The sequence below is a fragment of the Nyctibius grandis genome, chromosome 29, assembly GCF_013368605.1.
Source record: "Nyctibius grandis isolate bNycGra1 chromosome 29, bNycGra1.pri, whole genome shotgun sequence".
Classification (NCBI taxonomy): Eukaryota; Metazoa; Chordata; class Aves; order Nyctibiiformes; family Nyctibiidae; genus Nyctibius; species Nyctibius grandis.
Window position 1 is genome coordinate 174,114 of NC_090686.1, and position 17,345 is coordinate 191,458.

Here is a 17,345-nt window from a genome sequence, read left to right on the forward strand (position 1 = left end):
TGCAGGCACAGCCTCACAAACACACCCCGCAGGGACGACTGCAGGGCAGGGCTCCCCAGAGGTGAATTGCCCCAGTGCTGGTAGAAGGAACGACAAAACCATCCAGCGGTTGCTGAAGAAACAGCTTTTTCCCACATGACAGCAACACGCAGACCAGCTGCGGGTGCGCTTTTCTCCCAGGGAAACCCCAAGCTTTCCCAGCAGGATGCTGCTCTGGTAGTGCTGGTTCTGCAACACAGAAAGAATAAGCACAGACGCCAGTTTTCCTTAATAAATTAGTGTTATCTAAAAAACAGCTCCAGTGCACCATCAGTATTTCCAAAGTAAAAAAAAAAAAAAAAAATCTCCTCTTTCATTAAAGAGGTTTATGTGTATGTATGGGTGTTAGTATATACACTGTACACACACCCACATACAGATGGATAAATAGATTTTGGGGCTTCACCTTTGGTGTGTTTTCCTTACGCTTTTGTTCAAGAGCACCAAAACCGCAGAGGGAAGCTCCGAAGGTGCCGGTCTCGCCCGTCCGTGGCAGCCCTGCCCGGAGCGTGCCCGTGCCCGCCTGCGCGGGAGCCTGCCCCGCTCCTGTCCCCAGCACGGTGCGGGCAGGTCCGAGCAGGGACCGGGGCGGCACCTCGAGCTCTGCTGGGTGCTGTGACCTGGGTGCCGGGAGTGCCCGGCATGCCCCCGCCTGCTCGCTATGGCTCACCATCGGCTGGGGGACGTGGCTCGTAGCCGCAGAAGGCAGCTGGCCGCAGGATGCCGGGGGGCATCTGGCAGGGGCTGGGCAGGGGGACGCCCAGCGCTGCCCGCCCCAAGTCGCACTGCTGCATGGTGCCGTCACCCGGTCGGGGCTCAGTCCCACGGCCATGCAGGAGCTGGGGGGCACAGACAAGCTGCCCTCCGTCCTCCTCCTCGCTGGCTGGCAGCTTCACGGAGCTGAGCAGCACGCAGTGCCCTGCCATGCCAACGCTCTCCCGCAGCTCCTCCTGGCTGATGCTCCTGCCCGGTGTGGGCAGAGGAAGGTGGCTGCCCACTCCCGGGGCCGGGCACTGGCATTTAGAGTAAAGCTGGAGGTGCAGGGAGAGCCACGGCTCGGACGGCTGGTAGTGCCCGTCACCTGCGTTGCTGTCTCTGGTCAGTCCCACCGGCACCGGCTGCTCCAGCACATCATCCCCATCACGCGCCTCCCCATCCTCCTCCAGCGACGGTGGGTCCCAGGAGCCCGCGGTGTGCCCCTGCTGGCTGTGGGTGCAGGATGGGTCCCTCCTCTCACAGCAGTCTGGCCCAAAGCCGTTGGCACAGTAGCCACCGCTGTCCTGGGAAAGGCTTTGGCCGAGGAGCAGCGGGGCTGTGGGTGCTGCCTGCCCGGCTGCGGGCGGCTGGGAGGGGAGCACGGTGGGCAGGAGCAGGGCGAGCGAGTCCTCTGGGAGCTCAAGGGTGGGCGCCCCCATGATCTCGCTCAGCTCCCCGCTCAGCAGAGCCTGCGGGAAACACGCAGCGGAGCAGTCAGCCTCCGCCAGCCCGGGGGTGATGGCCCCTGTGCCCTGGGGAAGGACCCGCGCGCCCCGGACAGCCTGTGTGCCGTGCTCCCACCCCGGAGGAGCGCAGGCAGGGCCCTGCTCACTATGGCACGGGGGCTCGGTGCCATGGATGGTCACAGAAGCCATCCCACTGCTGCTTTTTGAGCTGCTCCTCAGCTGTCAGAGGCTGATGGAAGAGCTCTCGCTACTCAGAGACTCGAGCAATCCCCGCGCAGGAGCCGAGAAGAATAGGAACAGAGTAAAGGGGGCTGGCTGTGAGCTGTGCCGGGGCAGGCAGAGCCGCCTGTCACCTCCTCTCCATGCTGGCACTGGGGACTTCAGTAGCTTAGCAAGTTGGTTTTGTCCCCAAAGGGCTGCCCAGCCCGGCTGCTGCCATCCCCAGCACTGGGATGCAGGGTTGCAGGGGGGAACTGGGACGTGGGGAGCAAGGCTGTCCTGGCGACTGTTCCCCAGGGCTCAGTCCTGCCGACGCAGAACACGTTTTGGATCAGCTCGAGCCTCTCCGAGCCTCGGGGGTGCATTTACCCCAAGAGCAGAGCAGTGAGGGGCTGCATCTCACCCGGGCCAGACCGTCCCAGGGGAGCAGCCCCGCTGTGTGCTCCCCTTCCCCTTTTCTCCCCTTCAAGCCGTTGCAGACGGACAAGCAGCCAGGCAAAAGCCAACCACCTAGAGCAGGAGGCTCCTAACACCGAGGGCCGTGCTTGCAGGATACGTGCTGCCCGAGACACCCCCCTCCAGTGTGACCAGCGGCCGATGGACGCATCCCACCAGGATCTTCTCCTATGCAGCAAGGCCTGGGGGTTCGGTGGGTCAGACAGCAGGGGAGGCACCCGGGCACTGAGACACGTTTGGTGGTGCAGGAGGTGGGGGGAAGGAGGTGCTGAAACCCTGCAAACGCAGGGGACCCCGGCTTGGCCACGGCACGCGTGGGGCAGAGGCTGGAGGGGATCGTTCACTCACAAGTGTTTTCGGGAGGTGCGTCTCCGAGGGGCTGGAGAAGACATGCAGCTGGACAAAGCAGAGCCCAGCCACGCTCAGCAGCAGGAAGATGGCGCTCAGCACGGCAACGAGGACCCAGGGAACGCCTGCCAGGAGGTCACAACAGGCTGCAGGGTGGAAGGACCCCAGCCAGCATCCCCCCAGCCTGACCTACGCCAGCGCTTCCCCAGAGCCCCCGCGGCAGGCTGGGGTGTTCAAGGAGGAGATGTGGGGCAAGCACGAGCTGGATGGCAAGAGAGCATCTCCTCAGGAAAGGTCCCTCGAGGGCGTTAGTGGGCCACCAACCCTGACCAGAATGGCTGGGGGGGTGAGTGACCGACACCCCCACACATGTCTGTACCGCAAGCAGGACCTGAGATGCAACCACAGCACCTGAGCCAGCGAGAGATCTCCCACCTGCGGGGCCCGCCGGTGTCACCACGCACTGCTCGGCCTCCCGGCTCTGCTCCCCGGCCATGCCCGCGGCCGCCGTCCGGACGCAGTACTGCGTGCTGGGCTTCAGGTACCTGAAGGTGCACGGCCCTTCCTCCCCGCTCCGTTTGCAGGGCACCTGGAAGCAGAGGGGACGCGTGGCCGAGGCGGCTGGAGGAGGGGTCTGTGCTCCACTCCCCTGTGCAGCCCTGACACCCCACTTGCCCCACGGCGTGGAGCACAGACCCTCCCTCCCTCAGCTCCCAGCGCATCCCCTTAAACACCTCCTGCTTGCTTTCTTCTGAACAGAAATTGTTACAGTTTTCTTATTCACGCAGCCTGGAAGAGGGAAGGGGTCTCCTGCCCCTCCCACATCACGAGCCCTGAATGAGGAGTGCAAAGCACCTCACGCCCGCTTGCGCTGCGGGGTGCGGGCAGGGCTGGGGCAGCTCCACGGGCACGGGTACCACCAGGAAAGCTCTTGCAAGCCCCGAGCCTTGCCCACCCCCCCACGTACTTGCTGGACGAGCACGTCCCCCTCGTAGAGGCTCAGCCAGTACCACAGCTTCAGCAGCACGCGGTCAACCGGCTTGTAAGAGCCGTCTTTGCTTCGGTAGGGAGTGAGCGGCATGATGATACTGACGCTGAGGATGTGGCCCTGGAGCAGCCAGGACAACCTGGGGGGGCCCACAATCGCTGTAGGGAGGGAAAAAAAACATGGAGATGGAAAATAAGCCCTTGCATACAGAAGGCAGGCACTTCGTTTCTCCAGAAATGATGTTTTTCTGCTGGACATCCCACGCCCAGCGCACAGACACTGCCTCAGCTCTAGCTGGCCTGTGACTGGGAAGGGGCACGTGCCCGCACCTCGCGAGCATGGCGGCCGGGGCAGAGGCAGTGCCAGAGGGACGGCTCCTGCCTTCACCAGCCTGCGCCGGCTTTACTTGGGCTGCAACAGAAACGCCCTCGCCCAGCACCTCCCAGACCCGGCAGGCACGGACAGGGGATGCTCTCAAAAGGCCAGCCTGGAGGGGTGTCCTCTTTCCCACCCCATCTCACTGCATTCTCCAGAGACCCAGATTCTCACAGTGCCTGGGCTCCCCGCCATGGTCCTCACCTCACTGCGTCTCCTCTCCCATCTCCTCGCTCTTCACCCAGCCCTTCTCCAGCAGCTCTGCTCCCACCCCTTTCCTCCAGGCGGGGCTCTCGGCACTTCTCCCACCAGTATCTTCACCTGATTTCCCACCGTACCCCACCAGACCTCTCCAGGACCCCTCTCCCTATTGGCCCCCCCGGGAAGAGCAGAAGCCCGGCCGAAGGAGCTCCCTGGTCCTTACTGTCTCTGTAGGGCTGCAGCTCGCTGGAATAGGCCCACCCGGACAGCTCGCCTCCGGCCACCGCTCTCACCCTCGCCCAGTAGATATCGTGGATCTTGTCAAAATACAGCTCGCACGCCCAGGAGGAGCCGGTGCTGTTCCCCCAGCAGGCATCTGCCTTGGTCCAGCGAGAGGTTCTGCTCATGGGGAAAACGCAGGGATTCCTCCTCGTCAGCACCTTCCCAGCCGAAGAGGAAGGCTGCCCAGCATCGCCGCCCTGTGCGAGGGCGAAGCGTGGGAGAGCACGGGCACCCTGGGCTGCACCAGGGAGAGCGCTGCCAGCCCAGTCCCCCCTCGCTGGCAGAGCTGGGACGGCGCCCAGAGCGCTGCGCCCTGACCTGTGCTCCCCGCTGCAAGGAAAAACATGTCCACGGCAGAGAGCCCACCGAAGGGCCAGAAACATGACCGAGGGGCTGGGGCAGCTGTGGTACGGGGGGGCTGAGCGAGCGGGGACTGCTTAGGGTGCGGGGTCTTAACGTGATGGAGTAAAGAAGGTGGAGACTTCTCAGTGGTGCCCAGTGAAAGGACAAGAGACAGCGGGCACAGGTTGAAATACAGGAAATTCCATTTAAGCATAAGGGAAAAAAAAAAAACCAAAACCCAAACGCAAAAGCAACCTGTTTTGCTTTTTACTGGGAGGGAAGCAGGGAAGGGAACAGGCTGCCCAGGCAGATTGTGGAGGCTCCATCCCTGAAGGTGGGCACACCAACAGGACACAGCCCCGAGCTGGCCCTGCCTGAGCAGGGGCTGGAAGAGCTGGTCCCCAGAGCTCCCTGACAGCTCTGCCAGATAATAATCCTCTGGCTACCGGGGGCCCACCAGCCCTCTGCCGGGTGCAGGGGGGATGAGCCCCCTCCTCCCACTGTCCCACCTACCGTCTCCTCCACTCCACCTGGTACGTGGCATCCCCGGGCGAGCCGGGGTCCGGCTCCCAGCGCAGGCGGACGTGGAAGTTCTGTGCCTCCAGCCTCACGTCCCGCGGGGGCTGCGGCGTGCCTGGGGAGGGGACGCAGGGGGTCAGGCAGCACCGCTCTGCTCCGCAGGGCCGGCTCCTGGGCTGGTCACCTCACAGGTATCGCGGGGCCTCCCCCCCACGCCATAACCCCCAGCTTCAGCCCCGCACAGGCAAACATCGACTCCCTGCCAGGCCCAGGCCAGCGCCGCGCTCAGCGTCCGCACCCCACATCCCAGGAATCTCTCGCACCCCCTGGAGCATCGAATCTGTGGTCCCGCGAAAGGCACCCACAGCCCGACGTGGCTGCTCTGACCCGGGGGGTTTCCTTCCCGTCGCACCCTGAGGACCACTCGGTCCCCTCCTCCCTGCAGGTATCCTCTGGGAGCCGTCCCCGTGCAGCCCGGGTCACCCCAGCCCAACTTACCCTGGAGCAGGGTGCAGCTGGCCAGGGACAGAAGCAGGCTCAGGGCAGGGCTCATCCCGCCGGGCCCCGTCCATCTGCCCCTGGCCCTACGCTGCCACGTTGGGTGCCGCGGGGAGAGGACGGCCGTGCCGGAGCTGTTCTGCCTCCCACAAACACGACGGGCAGCTGGAACCTGCGATTAGGGAGGATATTTTTTTTCCTGAAGCCGTGGGCAGTGACCCCCGCCGCAGGCAGCCTCGCACACGGAGGTTGTGTGCCCAGCAGAGTGGCAGGGGACACCGTGCTCCCTTTGGGACGTCACCGGGACGGGGGGTCTGAGAAAGCTCCTGCCCTGACGCTCCCACCGCGCTGGCGGTGACGCGCCCTGCCCCAGGTGTGACTCACACCGGCACAACTGGTGACACCACCGTGACACCCACATCCCGCAGCCCCCGCGGGGCGGGGAGGGTACCACGCACGCCGGCACCCGGCCAGGCAAAACGGGGCACCCCAAGGCACCCCCGGGGTGCCGTGCCCGAGTGGAGCCCGCAGTCCGTGGGAGCCACGGCAAAGGCTGGTCCCCCCGGGCACCCTCATCACAGCCCCGGGGGGTGGCTGGGGCAGCGCGGTGGCACGTTACCTCCCAGCCTCCTCCTGCCTCTCACCACAACCTGGCCAGCAGCTCCTTGCCTTGGCCTTGCCCCACCACTCCGCTACTGCGGAATTTATTTCCCTGCTCTTGCCGATATGGAGATAACCTTCCTCTCCGGGGGGAGACGTACAAGGGCTTTGAGGCCACCAACGCTGACCTCCCGGTCATGGGGACACATCCCCTGGCAAAGGGGGGGAGCCTGGGGCCACCTCCAGAGCAGACAGGGGGGAGCATCTCCCTGGCCGGACCGGGCATCCGCAGAGCTGGCTGACTCCCTCTTGCCTCTCGCTCTTCCCTTTTATATGGACTCGGCATTAACACTACGGACATGACGGCCTTGGCAGGTGTGTATGAAACGCCTTCCGCATGTTTTCTGTCCCTTACAACCATTCAGAGCTGGGAACACGGAGGAGCAGCCAGCAAGCGGGGACGGGCGGCTGCGAGCTCTGGGCAACGGCTCCGCGGGGCGAGACCTCCGCGATGCCGGAGCGCAGGCGGTGGGTTACGGCTTCCCCCCGCCCCGACACCAGCACAAGCCCTCCCGGCATTGCCGCAGGCCCCCCGTGAAGGCAGCAGACGTTTCTCTCCGGGGGGAGAAGGGGCCCCCAGGACCGTTCGCGGGACTCGCAGAGCAGCACGTCGGCTCCCGGGGAGAGCCGGGGCCGGCTGCCGGCGCGGGCAGGGAGGAGGCAGCACGAGGGTGGCCACAGGATGGTCCCCGCCAGCCCCCGCTGACCCCAGCACACCCGGTCCCCTCCGCCCTCCTCCACCACTGCCCCGACCTCGGGCCCCGCAGCTGCTCACCTGCCCCTGCCGCAGCAGGAACCCGCTGGAGCCAACGCGGCGGCGTGTCCGTGCCCCCCTCGCTGGGTCAAACACAGGCGCCCGCAGCTCGGCACCCCGGTGTCGGGCTCCCGGGGTTCGCTGGAGCCATCACCAGGGTCTGCCCAGCTCCTGCCCAGCTCCCGGGCCCCCTCCAGCCGGGGGACAGGCTGTGTCCCCCGTGCCACCGCGCTGGGAGGCTGCAGGACAGGTCCCACCGCACGGCACAGGATTCGGCTGCGCTGGTTCGTGCCGCTCTCCTGGGCCAGGGGTTTTTGTCTGTCTTCCTTCCTTGTTGACGGTGTCTCATGGGGCTGGAGGCTCCCGGGGCCGGCTCAGCAGTGCCCTCTGCGAGCGGGTGGCGAGGCACAGCCAGCACCCAGCACCCTGCCTGCACCCAGCACCCACATCCCCCTTGCAGGCACCATTAGTGGCTCAGGGACAGAAGACAGCAGCACAGAGACCGGCCCAGGCCCAGAGGCGACACGTGGCAGGACAGACCCCACACACCTGGGGCCAGGACGCCCCCCAAAGCCAACACCGGGAGGTTTATCCACGCCCACACCAGTGCCCCAGGCTGGGTGCGCAGACCCGGGACCCCACGCCCTGCTCTGCCCTGGAGACCCCGAGGAGCCCACGCATGGCTCGGCATCACCCTGCGAGCCCCGCGCCGGGGACAGTGGCAGGGCTTACGCTTTCCGAGAGCGTGATGCTACACCCCCACGAGAGCCATCGCCGCCGGAGCTCTGCTGGGTGCCCAGCTTCACAGCAAGAGCCCAGCAGTGGCTGAGTGCCACCCCTGGGGCGGTCACCAGCCCCTTCACTGCTGTCCCTGCGCTGTGCCCACAGCGCTTGGCAGCCCCTGCGCATCCCACGGCACGAGTGGGGACAGGGCCAGTGCCTGGGGGGACAGCAGCCCCGCAGCCGGCCAGGAACAAGGACACACAGCCAGCACCAAACTGCCCAGACTCTTTAATACCCCCTGCATGGAGAACGCCTGCTTGCTGCCCCCCCCCCCCTCCCAGGACAGCCAGCTGCCCCCGCTTCTGCCTGTGCCACTCGTGGGGCAGAGGGGCCGGGCAGCTGGGGAGGGCAGGGACGCCGATGGGGCTGGGTGACCGCGGGGACAGGAGGGGAGGGCAGCAGGGGCAGCAGATGCCTCAGCTGTTGCGGCACACAGACAGGAGTGTTTGAAGGGCTCTGCCAGTGCTGCCGAGCAAAAGCTCCTTCTCCCTCGGGCACCGGCTCCGCCGCAGGCAGGGCCCAGCACCACCCGCCCCAAGACAAGCACACAGCCGCCCACAGCCCCTCGGCCCCTCTCTCCTTTGGGGCAGAGGTGGGGGGACCCCGTGGCAGCTCAGGGGGGCTGTGGGGCTGGCAGTGCTTTAGCTGCAGCCCCAGCCCCACACGCAGGGTATGGCCAAGGATGGGAGCACCCACGGCCCCCCGGCGTGGTGCTGGGTGGCACAGGGGCTGCTGCGGGCTGGTGGGTCCCTGCCCTGGCACAGGGTGCTGCAGGGAGCAGGTGACTCCAGCGGCAGCAGCCCGGCGCCCCGGGGCTGGAGGCACGGCGGCTGCTCCTGGGGGGTGCAGGGGGAGTGGGCAGTGCCACGGTGGGACCGGGCACCCGTGCCCGCCACCGCCTCGCCGGGCACCACCGTCTCCGTCCCTGCCTCCCCGCAGCGCCAGGAGCCCAGGCTAAAGCTTCCCGGGTGAAACCCATCCTCCGAAGGCCTTCTCCAGGTACCGGGCCACGGCCAGCGTCAGGTGGTCGTTGTAGGCGGCTGCCACGAGCTGGACGCCCAGCGGCAGCCCCTCGCTGCCCAGGCCCAGTGGGCACTGCGTCACGGGCAGGCCCAGCACGTTGAAGATCGCTGGAAGAGAGAAGGGCTGCATCAGAGCAAGCGCAGCGACGGGGGTAGGCCCCTGCCTGCCCCCCCCACCCCACGCTGCCACGCCGGGCTCCCGGGAGCTGCTCCTCGTCAGAGCAGGGCAGCCGGGGCAGGCGGTGCGGAGACATGGCGACGGGACAGCGCTGGCCAGAGGCTCCCAGCACCCACAGCACACGTGTGGGGACACACTGGTGTGGCACTTGGAGTGGCATGCCAAGAGCTGCCCTGGGACGCTCCTGCCCCAGGCACCACCCCTCCACTGCTCCAAAGCCAGACAGCATCGCAACGCGGCGCCGGCACCAAGGAACTCGGGCCGCAGGGAAGCCACACAGAGCCCCAGGCGGCACCCGGGAGAGGCCGTGGCTCTCGGGGCCCTGCTAACCCGCAGGGCACAGGCACGTCCCTCCGGGGCAGGGCGGCCCCCGAGATCAGACGTGTCCATCAAACCTGCCCCGCTGCCCACAGCAAGCACCAGTGTCCCCAGCGTTAAAGCATGGCCACACTTCCTGCCCCGCGTTGGAGCAGCGAGACACCCCTCTGCGCTGCAAAGCCCACAGTCAGTGATGGAAATACTCTGGGTAACATTAGGGGTTGGAAGGGACCTCTGGAGATCATTGAGTCCAATCCCCCTGCCAGAGCAGGACCAATCTAGGGCAGATTACACAGGAACGCATCCAGACGGGGCTTGAAAGTCTCCAGAGGAGACTCCACAACCTCTCTGGGGAGCCTGTTCCAGTGCTCTGTAACCCTCACAGTAAAGAAGTTCTTCCTCATGGTGAGGTTGAACTTCCTGTGCTCCAGCTTGCATCTATTGCCCCTTGTCCTATCGCAGGGCACCAGTGACAAGAGGTTGCCCCTTTCCTCTCGACACCCAGCCCTCATATATTTATACACATTAAGCAGATCCCCTCTCAGTCTTCTCCAGGCTAAAAAGCCCCAGGTCTCTCAACCTTCCCTCGTAAGGCAGATGTTCCAGTCCCTTCATCATCCTCATAGCTCTCCGTTGGACTCTCCCCAGTAGATCTCTGTCCCTCTTGAACTGGGGAGCCCAGAACTGAACTCAACACCCCAGGTGAGGTCTCACCAGGGCAGAGTAGAGGGGGAGAAGGACCTCCCTCGATCTGCTGGACACACTCTTCCTAATGCACCCCAGGATCCTGTTGGCCGCCTTGGCCCCAAGGGCCACAAGACGCTCTGGATCCCAGCCCCGGCTGCTGCAGCGAGTGAAGGCTTGCCCGGGAGCCTGCCCCACGGCCCTGCCCCATGGCCCAGCAGAGGACCGGAGCTCTCACCTGTGTAGGCGAAGTTGAAGGGCCTGCATATGGGGGAGTGGTGCCGGGGAGCGACGGTGGGGTGCGGGGGGTAGAGCAGCACCCCGTCCGGCCCCAGCAGGGCCTCCAGCTCCTCCCGCAGGCTCTCCCCCATGCTCACCAGCTTGGCATTCCCTCCAGGGTTGAGTTTCATCACCTTCTCCGTCAGCCCCAGCGCTGCAGGGCGAGGGCATAAGCAGCAGAGAGGGAACAGGACAGCGGGTTAGGAGGCCAGAAAGGGCCTTGCCCGGCCACACGCAGCACCCCCAGCTCCCGCGGGGCCCCCGAGCCCCCGTCCCTGCCCCGGCACGGCTCTGCGGGCAGCGGCTCCCCAGCCGTGCCCAGGGAAAGCCCTTCAGCTTCCAGGTTTTCCAGCCACTGGGATTGAGCAGAGCTGGCGGAGTGGCCTCAGCGCTCGTTAGAGCGGCATGACAGCGCTAATTAGGGTTCTCTGGTACCAGCTGCTAAGAAAGGAGATGGGCGCAGACCCCCGACCAGCTCCCCCTGAGCCCCAGCAGCAGGGCAGGGTGCACAGCAGGAGCAAACCCGGCCTGCAGCTCCGCCGTCCTCCCCTCTCCTGCCCAGGAGACCCAACCGCAGTCATTAACGATCCAGCCCACTCCCCCTCCAGCACACGTCTGACTCGAAGACACCGAGTGTCATTACAAAAAGCCAGCCTGCAGCTGCTCCGTGCCAACCCCGGAGCCCCTCCGGGGGCACTCGAAGGGCACTATCCACCTCACAACCCGCCTGCCCCCCCTGGGCTTACCGATAGCCGGGAGGGTGTGGGACGACATCCCCACGAGCCACTTCATCAGCTCCCACAGCGGCCACACCGGCTTCCCGTGGTCGCCCAGCAGGTCCGTGAAGAGCTGTGCCTCCTGCGGGGAACGACAGGCTGGTTACGGCCGCGGCACCTCCGGCTGCCCTGTGACCCCCACACGAGGCAAGAGGTGCCCGCAGGGGTGTTACGGGGCTCCGGCACCGATGCAGGAGCAGCTCTCCCTGCCAGGGACAGTGAGAAGGGGACCCTGCTCTGCGGAGGAACAGCCCCTCCTCTGGCACCATGCTGGGGGTGATGCTCTGGGTAACGTCTCCTGGAGGCATTTACTGCTCTTACACAGCTGTGGGACCAGGGAAAAGCAGGCAGAGGGGGCCAGGGATGCCCTCCTTAGCAAGGGGGGGTTGGTTTGTTTTTCACCACTGCCCATGCAGAGCTATAATACTCCCCAGAGTTTATTTTTGCTACAAAACACCTCTGTGCGTGCACAGAGCATGGAAGGCAAAAATAACCCGTGCAGACCTGCTGCTGAGCAGCTGCTAATCCACCGCCTCGGCATCCTGATGGGCACTAATCCCCCCATCAGGAGCTGCAGCACGGGGGCATACGAGCGAGGCCAGACATGACCTGCTCAGCACCGACCGCACGGAAAAGGCTCACGGCCTCTCCCCCCTAACCCGTGCTGCTCCTGTGCTGGGAGCCACATCGTCACCCCAGGGGCTGTGTGGCTTTGGGAAGGGATGGAAGGAGGCCTGGGGGGACAAACAGAGCGGAGGAAGCCCCGGGGCAGCTCTGGGAAGCCTACAGCCCTCCACGGCTGGCCCCAAACAGCCAGTTCTTCCCTGCTGCCACGGAATTTGTGCCTTTGCCAGCTCGGTCTGACACACCTGCCCATCGCTGTCCTTGGCCGACATCATGGCTGACCAGATCTGGAAAGAATACTTCATCTTGTGGATGGCCACGCGCCGAACTTGGACCCCCAGCTCGCCCTCGAGGTGCTCCACCACCTGAGGGGAGAGCGGAAGGGTTTGTGTCCGCAAGGACGTGACGTGCTGCAGTCAGACCAGGACAGGAGAGAGCCCAGGAGCGGCTTCTCCGCTGCCCCGCGGCGATCCCGCAGCTCCTGCCCGCTCCCCTCTGCCCTCAGCAGCGGGACCTCCCCAGCTTTCATCTCCGGGCTCACCCCAGTGAGAGCCAACCTCTGCTCCTTCCTACCTTCTTTTGGGCCTCCAAGATCTCTTTGTCCACAGGCGACACAAAAACGGACCCGCCGTCATGATCCATGCAGTGAAACTTTATTTTCTCCAGTGACACCTTTTCATCGAGCTTCAGCCTGGGAAAGGAGCGGCACTTTGCTCACAAACCCATCCCTGGCTCCTCCCCGGCTGCCAGAGCTGCTCACACGCATCCCCAGGACCCCGATACGTCCCCAGGACCCCTATACATCCCCCGGACCCCCTGCTCTGCCCAGCCGGGGGGAAGGATTGTCCCTGAAGGCACAAACGCCTGCTGCCCACAACCCACCCAGCCGCTCGCCCTCCCAGCTAGGGCTGCAAATTTGTTGCTGTTAGGAAAATCCTCATCTCTCAAGATGCACCTTGTAATTACAGACCCCGGCCACGGCCGAGGCTGGGATTGCACCAGAGCCACAGAGACACAGAACTGGTAATGGAGAAAGCAGCTGCTTTACACCAGTAACAAGCAACGCAGGCGGTGCAGACCCGTCCTGTGCACCAGACAGGAGCGACCCGCTGCGCTGGGCAGGCAGCAGCCGAGCCCAGCTCAGCAGCTGGAAGCAGGAGGAGACTCACTTGCTGACGGCGGGCCCGGCCATGACCCTCAGCATGGGCTCGAGGTCCTCTGCGTAGCGGCACATGGGCCCCGTGCACAGGAACGTGGTCCGCAGCCCTCGGGCGTTGGGGAACTGGCCGTCGTTGGGCACCACCCCTGCGAGCACAGAGAGGGACGCTGGGCACCACCCGTGAGCACCCGCCGTGCAGGGGGACGGCACCGGGGCACGGGGGGAAGCCGTCGCCCAGGGACTGCACCCATCGGCTGCACTCACGAGCTGATGACAAGGTGCACAGGGTGGGGAAAGGAGGGGAAGCACCCAGCTGGGACACTGACTGCCAGGGAAACACCCCAGCAGCAGATCCGGACCTTGGGAAAACATCCCACGCTGAGGACGCAATACCGGGGTAAAACACCTCCCACCTCCCACGCGCCGGGTGTTCTGCCACCGAATGGCTCGCCACGGCCACGCCGTGCTCACGCAGCGGGCTTGGCCCGTGCAAGATGTTGCCTGTCGCCTTACAGCAACCCCACCAGAGACAAGCACAGGAGTGTCCCAAACAGGTTCCTCGCACACCCCGCATGCCACCTCCCGGCATTTCTGCGGGGAGGAGGGGAGAGGAGACCCCCCCGCCCGCTGTACCTGTCGTGGGTTTATGGCCGAAGACTCCGTTGAAGAAGGCAGGCATCCGGATGCTGCCGCCGATGTCGGAGCCCACACCTATGACCGAGCAGGCGGCCGCCAGGACGCTGCCCTCCCCGCCTGCGGGGGAGAAAACACAGCGAGAAACCCACAGGCTTAGAGTGCAAATCACCCAGCAAGGCAGCGGCATCTACAGGGGCCCCTTCGCGCGCAGAGGGCGTGGGAGCCACCCCGGCAGTAGCCACGCTGGGGACAGCTGGGGAGCGTGGGCCACTGGGACCCTCCTGCGGAAGGGCCACAGCAGCACCGCTGGTGTAGGACAGCGTGAGCCGAAGCGATGCCGGGTGTAATATCCAGGAGGTGCAAAGCAGCTGGACCTCCAAATGGCTACCGCACCGCCCAGGAAAGAGGCCCGTGAGCCCTGCAGGAGCCCAGCAACAAGTTAAAGCAGCCTGCTGGGCTGGTACTGGGAACTCTCTCCTTGCTGCATTTTAACTCGCTGCTCGTGCAGGACCGTGCCGAGGTGCCGGGGCTCACCTGAGCTGCCGCCCACGATCCTCTGCAGGTCGTAGGGGTTGTTGGTCCGGCCGTAGACCCTGTTGCTGGACTCGTACCACATGCACAGCTCGCTGCAGTTGGTGACGCCCAGCGGGATGGCACCGGCCTGCTTCAGCCGGGACACCACCGTGGCATCCGAGGTGGCAATCACGTTGCGGCGGTTGACCAAGCCAGACGTGTTGGGCATTCCTGCGGTGCCAGGGTCGACAGATGGAGGGAGGTGTCAGGGCCAGCTCCCTCAAGATCACCCCGGGGGCAGGAGGCTGCATGAAGCAGGTCCCCAGCGAGGGCAGCTCCTCTGAGGCACCACAACCCCCCCGCAGCGTTTGGGTGCTAAAAGCGAACACAGACCCAACGAGCCCAGCGCAGGGGGGTGCAGATCAGGGAGAGGGAAGCTGCTTCCCTCCAAGCGTCCTGCCAGAGCCACCCACCACCCCGGGGGGCACGTGGCCGAGAGGGAGCGAGTCACAACCTGCGAAGCTGGAGAGAAGCACGGGCAAACCCACCGTGCAGTGAAAAGGCCTCCTTGATGGTGATGGGAACCCCCAGCAAGGGGAACTTCTCCTCCAGGGAGTCATCGCCAGGGCCCTCCGCCAGCAGCTTGTCCACCTGCCGGGCCTCCTGCAGGGCCTCCTCGAACCTGCAAAGGAGCAACCGGGGGGATGCTCCGGCGCGTCCCTCCAGCCCCGAGGGCGTGGCAAGGAGCGGGCGGCTCTGCCGGTAACGGAAGGTGAGGCTGCCCCAGCTCTTCCTCACGGCCCTCGAGGTAACCGCTCGCTCCGCGCCCGGCCGTACCGCGGCCGGGAGCGCCCGGCACCAACGCGGTGCGGGGCCTCGCTCTGCCCGCCGGTGCGGTGCAGCCCTCCCGGCCCGGGGAGGCGGGGGGCCCGGAGGAAGGCGGCGAGCCCCCCGCCCCGCCCCGCCCCCTAGCCCGGCTCACCTGTCCTTAACGACGGCGTTGATGAGGGGGTTCACCTCCCTGATCCGCTCCACGTACGCCTCCACCACCTCGGTGCACGTCACCTGGGCACGAACCGCGGGGAAACCACCGTGAGCCGGGGGTGGGAGCGGAGCGGGGCGGCCGCCGGGACGCCGCAGGGGGACGCGGGCAGCGCCGGTACCCCCGCCGCCCTCCCCCCCCCCCGGTACCCCCGCCCGCCCCGTGCCCACCTGTCGCGCGCGCAGCCGCGCCGCCAGCCGCCGCGCGGGCAGCAGCAGGAGCGGGCGGCGCGGCGGCGGGACGGCGCGCGGCGGCGCCGGGGGCGCGAGCGCCAGCAGCGCCAGGCAGGCGCGCGACAGCAGCCGCAGCAGCAGCGCGAGCCACCGCTCCGCGCGCGACAGCGCCATGCCCGGGCCCCGCCCCGCCCCGCGCCGCCGCGGCCCCGCCCACGGCGCGGAAGTGACGCCAGCGCGCCGCGCCGCGACGCACGCGTTGCCGTAGCAACCTCTCTACGCGCGGGGAGGCCTACCTCGGGCCTCGGTACGCGGAGCGCAGGGCGGCGCTCGGCCCGCCGCGGGCTGCGAACGGCGGCTGCGGTGCCGTAGCCCGTGGAGATCCGCCCGTTCCTGCTCTGGGGGCGAGGGCAGCGGGTCTGGGGTAAATACAGCAGCCGAGGCCGTGTCCAAAGCCTGTCTGCAAGGCCGAGCCCTGCACGCAAACAGAGCGGGGGTTACCGGCCCACAGGACCTTAACGCTGATCAGCTTAAAGTTGCCATCGAGTTATATTGTTCCCTTCAGTTTTAAACACTGAGCTTCATTCTCAGCCTTCTCCCCTTATAAATGACAACCATTAATGTACTTACTTTCAAACAAGCGCTGAGATTTTTCAGTCGCTTGATTACAGGAACTGGAAAAGCACTGGATAATCCTCAGCCCTCAAGACAAAGTCACAAGAATCAATAATGCTGGGGGAAAAAAAAAAAAAAGCATGTCTTTTAAAGCAAGTATTTAAGCAGCATCTGGGCTGGCCTTGTTACATCTCTTTCCGTCCACATAGTTGGCAATTAAATTATCAGTGAAAAGCAAGGAAGATGAGGGGATACATTTCTTGAGAAAATCTATTATGACCGCAAAGTCAGCAAGTCAGCATTGATAAAAATAATCTGCCACGTACACACCCTGGGAGGATATTGGGTTGACCTCTGTCCCATAAAAACCTAAGCTGAACATAAAAGGAAAGTCACCTTGATAACTGTTCTTTTTTTGCGAACTCTTATCAAAGAGATCTTTTTTTTGCTGCCTAATGCAAATGGAAAAGAGAAGGGAAGGGAAAGCTGCTTTCCCTGCTGGGAGTTAGTTTCCTTCGCCCTAGGAAAGCGCAGAAAGCTGCTCCCTCTACCATTGTTCATGGTAACCCAGTGGAGCTTCATTTCCATGAAAAATGGAAAAATGGGGCAGAAATAAAGCACTAAGATCTGGAAGGCTAAGGTCAAAATGATCGAGACTGCTTTTCAATGACCAGAACCAAGCAAACAAGCAAACACCACCCCATGTGCACACCTCAAAGCCAATTATTTCCCATCTGATTAAAAAAAAAGCAGCCAAGAGCAAAGAGGTTGGAAATACTCCACAAAGCTCCCACATCGCAACCTGTCCCACCGGCTTTAACCTAAGGTACGCCAGATGGTTAGAAGAAAAAACATGATTCAGGGTCTTGCACTCCTGGAATTTACTCCTGTCATTATCCCCAGTTGTTTCATTATTACTAAAGGCTTATAAAAACACAAGAGATTAGCAAGAGCGTGCGGAAAGCTGGAGCAGTTCTACTCACTGGATGTGTCCATGTTGTAACCGCTAACGGGCCAGGCAAGCAGGCTCGGCGGCAGAGCTGGGCGCTGGTGGGAAGCAGAGGCGCATGCTGATGGGCAGTACGGTGTCCTGGCTGCCTTCACCGAGCTCACAAAGGCTGTTCTGGATCTTCTCCCCAGTGCTGAAAAAATGCCTTTTGTGAAATTAAGAGGAAAAAGAGCCTGACAGCACAACTCTTTCCTTTGCAAAATGAATCGTTTAAAACTTACCCTTAAAATAAAGCTTCAGAGAAAACCAGGTTTTGTGTAGAACAATGCTGGGGTGGGGGAAGAGGGAAGGGACATTTACAGGTTCAGATTTAAACAACTCGGATGCTTAATTCCCAGATGATCCCAGAAAAACACCCCACATTTAAAGGTGGTTCCTCCGAGCCTGCTCTTAACCAGATCCACCACTGAG

At 64.2% G+C, this 17,345-nt stretch overlaps 2 protein-coding genes across 2 annotated transcripts; both read right to left on the reverse strand.

Annotated features, from left to right (window-relative positions):
- Positions 1 to 698: 698 nt before the first annotated feature.
- Positions 699 to 5,764, reverse strand: LOC137674438 (interleukin-20 receptor subunit alpha-like). Its single transcript, XM_068419787.1, has 7 exons — positions 5,710 to 5,764; positions 5,206 to 5,326; positions 4,292 to 4,467; positions 3,472 to 3,650; positions 2,940 to 3,093; positions 2,505 to 2,629; positions 699 to 1,484 (listed from the first exon to the last, which is right to left on the reverse strand). The coding sequence occupies exons 1-7, from the start codon at positions 5,762 to 5,764 to the stop codon at positions 699 to 701; spliced, it is 1,596 nt and encodes a 531-aa protein (XP_068275888.1).
- A 2,366-nt stretch (positions 5,765 to 8,130) lies between these two features.
- FAAH2 (fatty acid amide hydrolase 2) lies at positions 8,131 to 15,484 on the reverse strand. Its single transcript, XM_068419930.1, has 11 exons — positions 15,308 to 15,484; positions 15,078 to 15,160; positions 14,644 to 14,777; positions 14,117 to 14,326; positions 13,580 to 13,699; positions 12,957 to 13,092; positions 12,361 to 12,478; positions 12,033 to 12,152; positions 11,134 to 11,245; positions 10,347 to 10,541; positions 8,131 to 9,036 (listed from the first exon to the last, which is right to left on the reverse strand). Exons 1-11 carry the CDS (start codon positions 15,482 to 15,484, stop codon positions 8,861 to 8,863), a joined length of 1,581 nt encoding a protein of 526 aa, XP_068276031.1. The 3' UTR covers positions 8,131 to 8,860.
- Positions 15,485 to 17,345: the final 1,861 nt, after the last annotated feature.

Coding starts and splice junctions, on each gene's coding strand:
- FAAH2 (XM_068419930.1), bottom strand. CDS start 15,484: ATGGCGCTGTCGCGCGCGGAGCGGTGGCTCGCGCTGCTGCTGCGGCTG. Junction 13,700..14,116: donor GATCGTGGGCGGCAGCTCAG/GTGAGCCCCGGC, acceptor TCTCCCCCGCAG/GCGGGGAGGGCAGCGTCCTG. Junction 11,246..12,032: donor CCAAGGACAGCGATGGGCAG/GTGTGTCAGACC, acceptor CGTTCCCCGCAG/GAGGCACAGCTCTTCACGGA.
- LOC137674438 (XM_068419787.1), bottom strand. CDS start 5,764: ATGAGCCCTGCCCTGAGCCTGCTTCTGTCCCTGGCCAGCTGCACCCTG. Junction 5,327..5,709: donor CAGCTGCACCCTGCTCCAGG/GTAAGTTGGGCT, acceptor TCCCCTCCCCAG/GCACGCCGCAGCCCCCGCGG. Junction 4,468..5,205: donor CAGGTGGAGTGGAGGAGACG/GTAGGTGGGACA, acceptor CCCCATGAGCAG/AACCTCTCGCTGGACCAAGG.